The sequence below is a fragment of the Oncorhynchus keta genome, chromosome 2 (assembly GCF_023373465.1).
Source record: "Oncorhynchus keta strain PuntledgeMale-10-30-2019 chromosome 2, Oket_V2, whole genome shotgun sequence".
Taxonomy (NCBI): domain Eukaryota; kingdom Metazoa; phylum Chordata; class Actinopteri; order Salmoniformes; family Salmonidae; genus Oncorhynchus; species Oncorhynchus keta.
In genome coordinates, this window is record NC_068422.1 from 81,097,306 (window position 1) to 81,108,863 (window position 11,558).

Here is an 11,558-nt window from a genome sequence, read left to right on the forward strand (position 1 = left end):
GTCTATTGAATGCAACCCTAATCTTGTAAAGTTGCTTCAAAATTATACATTATGTAATTCAACACCATTTATTTCAGTCAATCAATTTCAATGTAAGGGGCTTTATTGGCATGGTGTGCAAATAGTTAAAGTACAAAATGGAAAATAAATCAACATAAATATAGGTTGTATTTAAAATGGTGTTTGTTCTTCACTGGTTGTCCTTGTGGCAACAGGTCACAAATCCTGCTGCTGTGATGGCACACTGTTTTCGAATTCTTTGTGTGTCGGTGCAATCTGAGGGAAATATGTGTCTCTAATATGGTCATACATTTGGAGGTTAGGAAGTGCAGCTCAGTTTCCAACTAATTTTGTGTGCACATAGCCTGTCTTCTCTTGAGAGGTCTGCCTTCGGCGGCCTTTCTCAATAGCAATGCTATGCTCCGTGAGTCCGTACAGCGTGCATAGTCAAAGATTTCCTTCATCTTAGGTCAGTCAAAGTGGTCAGTTATTCTGCCACGGTGTACTCTGTTTAGGCTCAAATCGGATTCTAGTTTGCTCTGTTATTGTGTAAATTCTTTCCAATGTGTCAAGTAATTTTATTTGTGGTTTCACCCCACCACTGCTCACCAGGCAAAAGGTTACAATCCCACGTAAACCCAGTGCAGTAGGTGGGGCCTAAAAGTAATCGGAGGCAGAGTGCCAGATGACTCTCGTCCTCACTCTACGGTTGTTGTGACCGATGTTATCGCAACATTCGAATCGAGGAAGTGGGGTGATTGCAGAACTACTGTGCAATTCTAAAGCTTCTTGACGCCATACCGCGACCCGAGCGAGAAGAATGACTCCCCGGAGAGTGTTCGCGCTACCCAGGCAGCAATCCCTGTTTCTTCCGGCCGTCCTTAATCCTTTTGTGCAGGAGGTGAAATTGGCAAAGGCTGACATTATCAAAGTGAGTATAAAATGTAAAATAAATCGATTAACTCATTAATTTATCGGTCACGGAACTGGGGTTGGTATTCAAACGTAAACAGTTCTACTCCACTACCCACCGATGAGCGCAGACGGGTGGTTGTCCTCTATAGCTCCTCGGCTGTGTGTGTGTCTGGTGGTGCGTGACTATAGCATACAGTACAGGTACATAGCTAATCTAAACCGATGAAACCCTGACAATCCTTTTGTAATGCCTTGTTATTGTGTAACACAAACAATGGAGGCATTTGTGTACCCTTCTAGAAATGCCTCCAACCATGTTAATTTCTAGAACGAAAAGTCTATAACGTGCGTATCCCTTGGTCAATGGTTGTATCGTTGCGCATTATATATGTTGGTTAGGAAATGTGTGTTTAAAAATGGCTCTTTAAAGTCCTTCCAGTGGCATGAAGTCAGTAACCTTAACACGTTGTAGATCTGTAAAAAAAAAAAAAACTGGTGTGTGTGTGATGTTTTTTTTCTCTCTTTTTGCAGTGTGTATTCCGGGGAATCTTCCTGGTACCTATCCGTGCCATCTTCCTGACTCTGGTTCTCATGGTAACATGGCCTGTTGCTGTCATAACAACATTCATGCACCCTCTCAAAGGCGCAGTGGCACCCATGACCGGATGGAGACGGTAAATATACTGCAAATCACCGTCCTGTGCCACTACTGGTCTGTATGTATAACTATATTTCAACTATGCATCCACTATGAGTACTTTAATCATTAGTTCCAGAGGATGTACAGAGCATTGTTGTTTATGAGTTAAGTAGTTAGGCCTATGGGCAGTTCCATGGTAACAGAGTTTTGAGAAAGGAAAGAAGATGGTCCTTCTGTGGCTCAGTTGGTAGAGCATGGCGCTTGTAACGCCAGGGTAGTGGGTTCGATTCCCGGGACCACCCATACGTAGAATGTATGCACACATGACTGTAAGTCGCTTTGGATAAAAGCGTCAGCTAAATGGCATATATTATATATATTAAGATGAGCTAGCTGGTGTTTTGGACAATACAGACAATATATATATCCAATTTGTAAGTCGCTCTGGATAAGAGCGTCTGCTAAATGACTTAAATGTAATGTAAATGTAATATCTAATGAAGACAGCTTCAGCGACACAGAACGAGCTGATGTAGGCTACAGTCCTTAACAGCTTGACAGTTCGTTTTTAGTTGAGGATGAACAAGAGTTAAACTAGCGTGAAATTGTGTAGTTGTTACTCCTCCCTCCTTCCTGCGTTTCTCAATGTGTGAAAATCCCACAGCTCTTGATGCGTAGGGGCACTTCCACATTAACAGAACTGCACAAACAGCACAAACCATCATTCTTTTAACAAATGTTGCATGTGCACTGTGTGTTTTTGTTACATTTTCTGCGGAAATTGTTCAAAGTAGTCATTGTGCATATAGTTGTGTGGTTTGTTTACAGTGAAAATATGTATATTTTTGGGCAACGGTCCAAATTCACATAGAAATATGAGTTATAGATCTATCATTCTACATGAAAGCAAGTATAGGAATCGGTAAATCTGTTCTGTGTGCACTATTTCCATGCTTCCCGTTAATTTTTGTTTTTGAGTGTTTTACTTTCGGTTTTGTACACCACTTTCAAACAGCTGAAAAAACAATTATTTTGATTATGGAAACTATATTTCACAGAGGTTTCGATGGTATAATTATTCTCTACACTATACTAGCTTATTTTGTCACATAAACTGAAATTAGGCTAGCTATTCGTTTTAGCAACCAGGAAATGGCGTAGAGATTCCTGCATAGTGCAACTTTAACTTTGCAGTCTTTGTTGTTGTTTGACCTAGATTTTAAAGTGAAAAATCTGTCTCAGCATCACTCTGTTACCATGGAATTGCCCCTATACTTCAAGAGCTGTGGGATTTTCACACATTGAGAAATGCAGGAAGGACGAAGGAGAAACAACTATGCAATTTCACACTAATTCTTGTTCATCCTCAACTAAAAATGAAACTGTCAATCTGTTAAAAGGAATACAACTGTCCAGTTTGTGTGTAGCTGAAGCAGTCTTCATTAGATGTTGTCTGTATCGAACGAAACACTATCTTCCTCTTCTTTATTTCCTCAGAATGGAGGGGGTCATAGAGATATGTTGCATGAGGCCAAATGTGTTCTTCTGTGACTCAAAAGCAGCCCACTTCCCTCTCTCTTTGATTGTATGTGTTGATATGACCACAGCTTCATGTGTAACGGATGGGAAACGGCTAGCTTAGTTAGCGGTGCACGCTAAATAGCGTTTCAATCGGTAACATCACTTGCTCTGAGACCTTGAAGTAGTGGTTCCCCTTGCTCTGCAAGGGCCGCAGCTTTTGTGGAGCGATGGGTAACGATGCTTACAGGGTGACTGTTGTTGATGTGTGCAGAGGGTCCCTGGTTCGCGCCCGGGTCTGGGCGAGGGGACGGTCTAAAGTTATACTGTTACACATGCAGCTGCTGGTTGTTTATCGCTCGTGTTCAGGTCTGTTTTATTTGATAGTTGATAACACTAACTAGCTGATGAACATGGAGCACCAACTTAGTACAGTACTACTGACCATCAAAGGGCTAAGTTGAGGTCCTGACAACACACAGATCTATGTTGACTGTAATATTGGTCCATTCAGATGTAGGCTATATGTATCCATGTTCAGTGTCTCGAGGTGAATATTCCTGACAGTATACAACTGTTAGTTTAATCTGTATAGTTTCATGCTAAATCTCTGTTGTTTGACTCTCTGGTTCCCCAGGTTCATGTGTCGGCGTGTAATGGCATTCCTGGGGAGGTCCTACTACTTCTTCATGGGCTTCAGGGTGGTGGTGAAGGGCCAGCAGGTGAGCAGTGCAGAGGCCCCCATTCTGGTTGTGGCCCCACACTCCACCTTCTTTGATGGCATTGTGTGCATCGTAGCAGGCCTGCCCTCCACTGTGTCCCGCACTGAGAACCTCGCCACTCCTATATTCGGCAGTGAGTGTTGTTTCTTTCTGTTATTTTTTAGTAGAGGGATTTTTTTGTTTAGAGTGTGTGTTTGTGAATCAGCAGTAAGTGTGTGTTTGTGAGTCAGCAGGAAGTGTGTGTGTGTGGGTCTGTCAACGGTAAGTGTGTGTGGGTCTGTCAGCGATAAGTGTGTGTGGGTCTGTCAGCGATAAGTGTGTGTGGGTCTGTCAACGGTAAGTGTGTGTGGGTCTGTCAGCGATAAGTGTGGGTATTTGTGCTGATTCTGTTTGCAGATTTAATATCCGTTAGGGTTTATCTGATGTGTGTTTCCTCTCTCCAGGGTTACAGGCCTCCAGCCTCTAATTGTGTGTGTTAGTGCTGAGCGATTAACTGACATTTTTAAACAACTAATTGACCAACAGTGGTTCAATTATTTAATTTCCATTAAAAAAATACATTTATTCTGTGAGCTCAATGCGTACATTGCACACATTCTCTAGAGATAAATCAGCTCCGGCCTGAACTGTGTGATGTTGTAGTTTCCAACACGCCAATATTATACATAGTTTAGTGCATAAAACATGGTAATTAACTACAATGACCATAATCTATTGTGTATCTGCTTGTCCGGTCTGTGTTTCTTTTACACCTGCAACGGAAGACAGAAGAATGCGAGATCGTGAGGTGATATAGAGAGCAGATGTTGCTTTGTGCAGTATCTCTAACTAAAAATACATGATCTTAGGGATCGATAGTTGGTATTCAGCAGTCATAAAGTATGCCTTATTTACTTTGAAGAACTACAAAATAGTGATATTGTCAGACAGCATATGTAGCAACTCTATAGAGATGAAATAATAATAATAATAATAATAAAGTCATCAAATAAAACAGATGTAATATACACAACTGCAATATTTTATTAAATTAATGTAAAGTAATGTGAATAAATGATGGTTAATAAGTGATAAGCAGTAATGGACAGTCACTACCATCATGATACTTTTATTAATTGTTTTATTATGTGTAACAGCATTCAACCCACATAATGCATAGTGCATTTAATCTTTTAAAAAAAGAATCGTATTCGAAACGCTAAAAAACACTAATTGCTCAGCGCTAGTGTGTGAGTTTATCTGATGTGTCTTTCCTTTCTCCATCCAGGGTTTGTGCGGTGTCTCCAGCCGGTGCTGGTCTCCAGACAGGACCCAGACTCCCGTAAGAACACCATTATGGAGATAGACAGCAGAGCCAAGTCTGGAGGCCGCTGGCCACAGGTCTGTAGCATGCATAAACACACACACAGTCTTGAATAACCTTGTGGGGCCTCACAATTCCGTCCCATTCAAAATCCTATTTTCCCTAACCCCTAACTCTAACCCTAGCTCCTAATTCTAACACTAATTCTGACCTTAACCCTAAACCCCCCATAAATACCATTTGATGGGGCCTAACCAACTGGGGTCCTTTTTTTAGGTATTCAAGTATAGTTAAACACATACACACACACACACACACACACACATGCACACAGCCATTTGATATTTTTTATCATAATGTATCATGTCTTTTCTAGCTTGTCAACTTCCTCTCACATGACATATCCTTCAAACACAATTTCTGCGGCTTCTTCTTTGTGACAGAAAGTCTACTTCATTCAGCATAGAATGAAACACTGGACTAGATCCATCTACATTGTCAGTGGTGGTAACCTAGTGGTTAGAGCATTGGGCCAGTAACCGAAAGGTTGCTGGATCAAATCAGCGAGCTGACAAGGTAAAAATCTGTCGTTCTGCCACTGAGCAAGGCAGTTAACCCACTGTTCCCTGGGCAACGAAGACGTGGATTTGATTAAGGCAACCCCCCGCACCTCTGATTCAGAGGGATTAGGTTAAATGCAGGAGATACATTTCAGTTGTACAACTGACTAGGTATCTCCCTTTCCTAAAAGAAACATTTAGTTATTTATGTTCCAGATCCTGGTCTTCCCTGAGGGGACTTGTACAAATCGCTCATGTCTCATCACTTTCAAACAAGGTAGGTTGAACTTCACTACCATGCTTGTTTTTAAATAGGAGTAGAAACACCTTTGTGTGGATCCAAGGTATCAACTTATACCAAACAGTGAACTGTTGATAGGGTATGAAAATCATGTGGGACCTTACAATGTCCATGTTGTATTCCCACTTAACAGGCTGGTTGTCATTTGTTTATAGTGGGGACAGAGAGTCTGCTAGGAGAGACACACAGTACCATCCACACTAGTGGTGTCATTTACTTAATGCAAATTCACTCGTAAACTAATGGCAGAGATAGGGCCATCATGCGGTTGCAGAATGGTGTTCATTTAGCTTCTTTCTGGGGTGCTTGTGTAACCGGTGGGAAATGACTAGCTAGTTAGCTGTGCACGCCAGTAGAGTTTCAATCACTGACTTCACCCGCTCTGAGACCTTAAAGTAGTTGTTTCCATTGCTCTGCAAGGGCTGTGGCTTTTGTGGAGCGATAGGTAATGATGCTTCGAGAGTGACTGTTGTCGATGTGCGCAGAGGGTTCCTGGTTCAAGCCCAGGTTGGGGCGAGGAGCGGGACGGAAGTAATACTGTTACAATTTTTTTGACACAACACCTCTTCATTTACTACCAGTATGCTACATGCTATCTGCCTCATTGTGTGGTCAGTCACCTGATGCACACTCAATGGGCATCTCCAGAGTGAAGGGGCCTGAGTGAATCCATTACTTCCTGAAACAGAACAGTAGCCATAGCGACATTTAATAGATTGCACGATGTGATAATTAACTTCAGAAGGAAATGACTGACTGATCATCTTCACTCAATACCAAGAACTAGGCTATTAGGATCTGAGGGAATTATACAGTAGCAATTGCTATGGTTCAATCCTAAAGCTGTAAACCTGAGAATGCATCTAATAATCAATGCAAATAACAGCATACAAGACCATCAATTACACTCTATGGCATGTTACAGTTTTTGCATGGACATTTGCATCTAACTGAATTACTTTATTCTACTACAGTGCCAATAGCCAAACCAACATACCTAATACTAGTGGCTTCCTTACAGTACTGATTGCTATATTGATCAGGGTTAGATGAATCCAGCTTCAGGTCTTGTTATTGGTAGGACGTGTGCTGTGGGTAAATGAGTTGTCATCGGCTGCACTCTGTCCAATTAGTAGGCTGTCTGTGCTCCTGTGTTTTCACAAAAAGGTTGTGTGTGTGCTCAGTAAGTTAGAATAGTAGTCAGTGCTGGTGCTGGAGGTCAGTAGGGTCTCACTCTGTCCCTCTCTCCCCGTCAGGTGCCTTCGTCCCTGGGGTCCCGGTGCAGCCTGTGGTCATGAGATATCCCAACAGACTGGACACTGTGACTTGGACTTGGCAAGGCTTCAGCTCGTAAGTCTGCAGTGCACTCAGTGGATTACAATCATCAGTGTTGCCTCAACGCTTCGAAGCTACATGTCCCCTGTTGTTTTCTGTACCGTGTCTCATATTGAAACTATGTTCCTGTGACTTCTCCTCATGGGCCATAGTTAGGCCTCAAACTCTGGGAATAGAGATTTTCACTGTTGAGCGATGAATTGTTTTTCAGTTTAGTGGGCTTACATTTCAATCTTGTTGTATGGGATTGCCGTTATGCCCTTTGAATAGAGGTGATGATGATTTGTGATGATGTTCTTTCAGGAGAACCCTGCTGCTTCTCACTCTGTCTCAGCTCTACACCAATGTAGAGATAGAGGTCAGTATTAACACACTACACAGGTATACTTACTTAGAAAGCCAAGAGATAATGACTTCATAACACATTCATTAACAGTACCTATGTGTTATGTATGGTTTATAAAGGTGTTATAAAGACCTTATCTAGGTAGCCCTCTAGTTAGCCTGTACTTCCTGGTTAGTCCCTGTTTTGACCTTTGCCCTCTCCTCCAGTTTCTTCCTCCAGTTACCCCTACTGAGGAGGAAAAGAAAAGACCTGTGCTGTTCGCCAGGACAGTACGAAATGTTATGGCCCAGTAAGTGTGTGTGTGAATGGTGATTACAGCATTTAATCATATCTTCCTTATGTATATTCTTACCCATCTCTTATTATTATTATCTCTTCAATTCTATCCCTATGTGTGTGCAGGGCCCTGGGTGTGCCAGTGACGGACCACACATATGAGGACTGTAGACTGATGATCTCGGCTGGGGAGCTCACCCTGCCAATGGAGGCTGGTCTAGTGGAGTTCACTAAGATCAGCCAAAAACTTGAGTAAGACTGGCTCCTCTACCGCTCTAATACTGTGCTATTGCCACTGTGGCAACACACTATGTCCTGTTATGTCCTGTTATGTACTGTTGTGTCACCCACTGGCAAGCTCCACACTGAAGTAACACTGCCTTACACAATACTGCTTTATTTGTCCAACTGCTCCATCGGCAATTGGTAATAGTTGGACACACACACAGACCTACACCCTCTTCCACCCCTGAGTAAGTCCTTGTGTCCTGCCCTCCTCCTTTCCTCCCCGGTCCCCCTCAGCCTGAAGTGGGACAACGTGAAGAAGGAGCTGGAGGGCTTTGCAGCTGTGGCCTGCTCCTGTAAAGGAGGCCGCATCAACATCCAGGAGTTCGCCAGCTTCCTCAAGCTGCCCATCAGCCCCGCCCTGCAGGAGCTGTTTGCTCTATTTGACAGGGTGAGAGCCAGTCACATCTAGTTCGGTTCAATCTCTCTTCTAGGCTTTCCTAGGTTGTGTTGGATTGGTGCAAGCTTGGCTGGAGGAAGTCTGCACCATATTTCTTACAACATTCCTTTGAAATCCACAAAGGGAAGTGTATGACTACACTATTCTTTCGAAGCGTAGAGAATCAGACCACAGCCATTCTGTCTGTTCTCTCCAACCTGTGACTGGATGGGCGAAGTAACCGAGGATTTCGTATGCTGTCCCCCACTGCTTTGTTCATAAAGAGGGTAAACAAACTGTCTGAAGAAATAAAGGAACCATTGTTCATCTTGGGAAAGCATACTGTATTTGTAGAGTATTGTAGTCCACCGAATGCAATGTGTAGTCTGGCTTTGTTAACTGATACTTAGCTGTCACTCTGTCTCTCTAGGATGGAGATGGCACCATTGACTTCAGAGAGTATGTCATCGGTGTAACCATCTTATGTCGGCCAGCTAACACCGAAGAGGTCCTCCGCACAGCTTTCCAGGTTCGGCCAATAAAAACCCTGCTTGTTGCGAATGTTGCCGTGTCACATTTAGCTGTACAACACATGACATTGGGGCGTTGGAACATAGCTGACGCAGACTGTGTCTACCCATGGTTTGGAAGCAATAGAGGAGCACTCAGTGGCTACGATAAAGTCAAGGGGGGTACTGAATTTTGTGGTTGTCTGAGGGGAACATGAAGTAGGTTTGAAAGCCACACGGTCATAAGAGCAGTCTCGATTTCAATAATCAAGCCTGTGTGTTGTCATTACTTAACTAATTGTCTCCCTCTCCTCTCAGCTGTTTGACACTGACGAGGACCAAAGAATCACTCATGAAGAGTTCTCCTCCATGCTTCGCTCTGCTCTAGGCGTGTGTGACCTCAACGTCGCCAAACTCTTTAAGGAGATAGATACAGACAGCTCTGAATTCATCACTTTCTGTAAGTAGATCCTTGTGAAGGTCAAATGTTATCTGAAGTGGAGGACTCCAGCATGAACTAAAGGCAGCTGACTGCTTGCCTTGACGGAACACCAAAGAAAGGCCGGGTTGAGCCTTGGATATCTCCATTCTAGAAATATAGAAAGAGCAACTATATGGATTTGAAAGTGGGATATTAATATTTGTATAGTTTTTGTTATCCTTTAGTTTTAATATCCATAGGAAATTAACATAACTTTCACCAAAAGTAGGCCATTTTAAACAACAACTTTGTGGAATTTTGTTTGTATTTTTATGATGTAACAGAATTGCTTCTTTAGTCATTGATCCTCTCTGAAACTGAATTCCAGTTTTGTGAACATCGATAATATACCAGATATTCTACTGTAAGTTCTGATTTGATCCTCTGTCTCTCCATTTCCCACTCCAGCCGAGTTCCAGGCGTTTGCCCTGAACCACCCAGAGTATGCCAAGCTGTTCACCACCTATCTGGAGCTCCAGCGGTACCAGGCCCTCCAGGGGGTGGAGTCAGAATTCTCCTCCACCAATCACGTCTCCTCTGAGGAAAACCAGGAAGAGAGCATCTCTGACAAAAAGGACGACTAAGTCTGAGGCAGAGACTGTCGTTGTGTTTGAGAGCATTACCATACATTTTGTTCAGTAGCTGATCACGGACTGAGCAAACTGACTGATCTACTGTTAATAATACAGTTATTTAAGATCCAAGGTGATTTGTTGATCAAGTCTGCAGTTGCCGACTGCAATGTTGTCGATCTAGATCATGTACAGAGACGGAACTCTTTTTGAGCTCTCAGTTGAATACACAGAGAGACGAACTAATGTGTCTGATGAACCACAACAGGATTTCCCTGCTGATTTTGATTTAAGGCATCCCATTGTTTTGTCATAGTTTTGCCTCTTCAGATGAAAACTACCTAGTGCCAGCCCATAATGTATGTAAATGACCTGGATACCCTTCTGAGATGACTGTATCCTGTACTCTTTAATGTGTCTACCTGTTCACCTCTGTTTTCTACAGATTTTCCTTGAAGATAACAGGAAAGGCTGCCAAACATTGCTTTTGTATGAGTTGAACGTTTTTAATGTATGACTGGATTGCAGGAAACGTCATTAATACCCGCTTTTTCTAATGATATCAACCCAATCTGGCAACCTAGCAAAGGAGCAATAATACAAGCTATAAGGATACATGCTGTGCTTTACAGTTTTTCCACTGCTCAGGGACACACACACTGTAAGTAGTGCTGCTGTATAATTAGCTAAAGGTTTTGCTCTGCATCTGTTTCTATTTGCATTTCCATTGAAGAGTGATGTTGCTGAGGCAGCAGTGGAACCGTATGGCTTTAGTCAAACTAAAGCCCAAGCATCTACTGAAAGATAAGGCAATTTGTGAGCAAAAAGGCAAGTGTGCCTTGTAATACAACAGTGTATTCCAGGGGTTATGTATGGTTTCAAGTTAACTAGCGTGCATTGTTATTTATTTAGCAGAGCGCGTTGTTGCAATTCTGTTAAGTTTTGTGAACACAGCAAACGTTCTTTTTTTGCAATAAAATCCGGTACAATTTTAACTCTTCGATGACTTGTATTTTATAGCTTTTAAACTTCTGTAATTTGCTTTCAACTGTCTTGTTCTATTTATGTGTATTCTCCCTGTTAGTGTACTTACTTGTGTGTATGTAAATATATGGTTGTTGGACTCGAGCTTGGCATGAGAAACTCCAAGGTTGGGGTTTCAGTTCCTGTAGGAATCACATACACATACTATACATGTGTGCACGCATTTTACTGTAAATCCCTTTGTATAAAAAGTGTCTGCTGGATGGCATATATACTAAACAAAAATATAAACACAACATGCAACAATTTTAAAGATTTTTACTGAGTTACAGTTCATATAAGGAAATCAGTCAATTGATATACATTTATTAGGCCCTAATCTGTGGATTCCACATGACTGGGCAGGGGTGCAGCCATGGGTGGGCCTGTGAG

General features: G+C 42.3%; 1 protein-coding gene across 1 annotated transcript; it reads left to right on the forward strand.

Moving 5' to 3' along the window:
• Window positions 1-250: 250 nt before the first annotated feature.
• Window positions 251-11,137, forward strand: LOC118379412 (lysophosphatidylcholine acyltransferase 2-like). The gene is made up of 13 exons (XM_035766436.2): window positions 251-931; window positions 1,447-1,589; window positions 3,711-3,928; window positions 5,063-5,175; window positions 5,875-5,935; window positions 7,216-7,309; window positions 7,598-7,652; window positions 7,847-7,929; window positions 8,043-8,168; window positions 8,439-8,592; window positions 9,011-9,109; window positions 9,408-9,549; window positions 9,979-11,137. Exons 1-13 carry the CDS (start codon window positions 821-823, stop codon window positions 10,152-10,154), a joined length of 1,575 nt encoding a protein of 524 aa, XP_035622329.1. The 5' UTR covers window positions 251-820; the 3' UTR covers window positions 10,155-11,137.
• The last annotated feature ends 421 nt before the right edge of the window (window positions 11,138-11,558 follow it).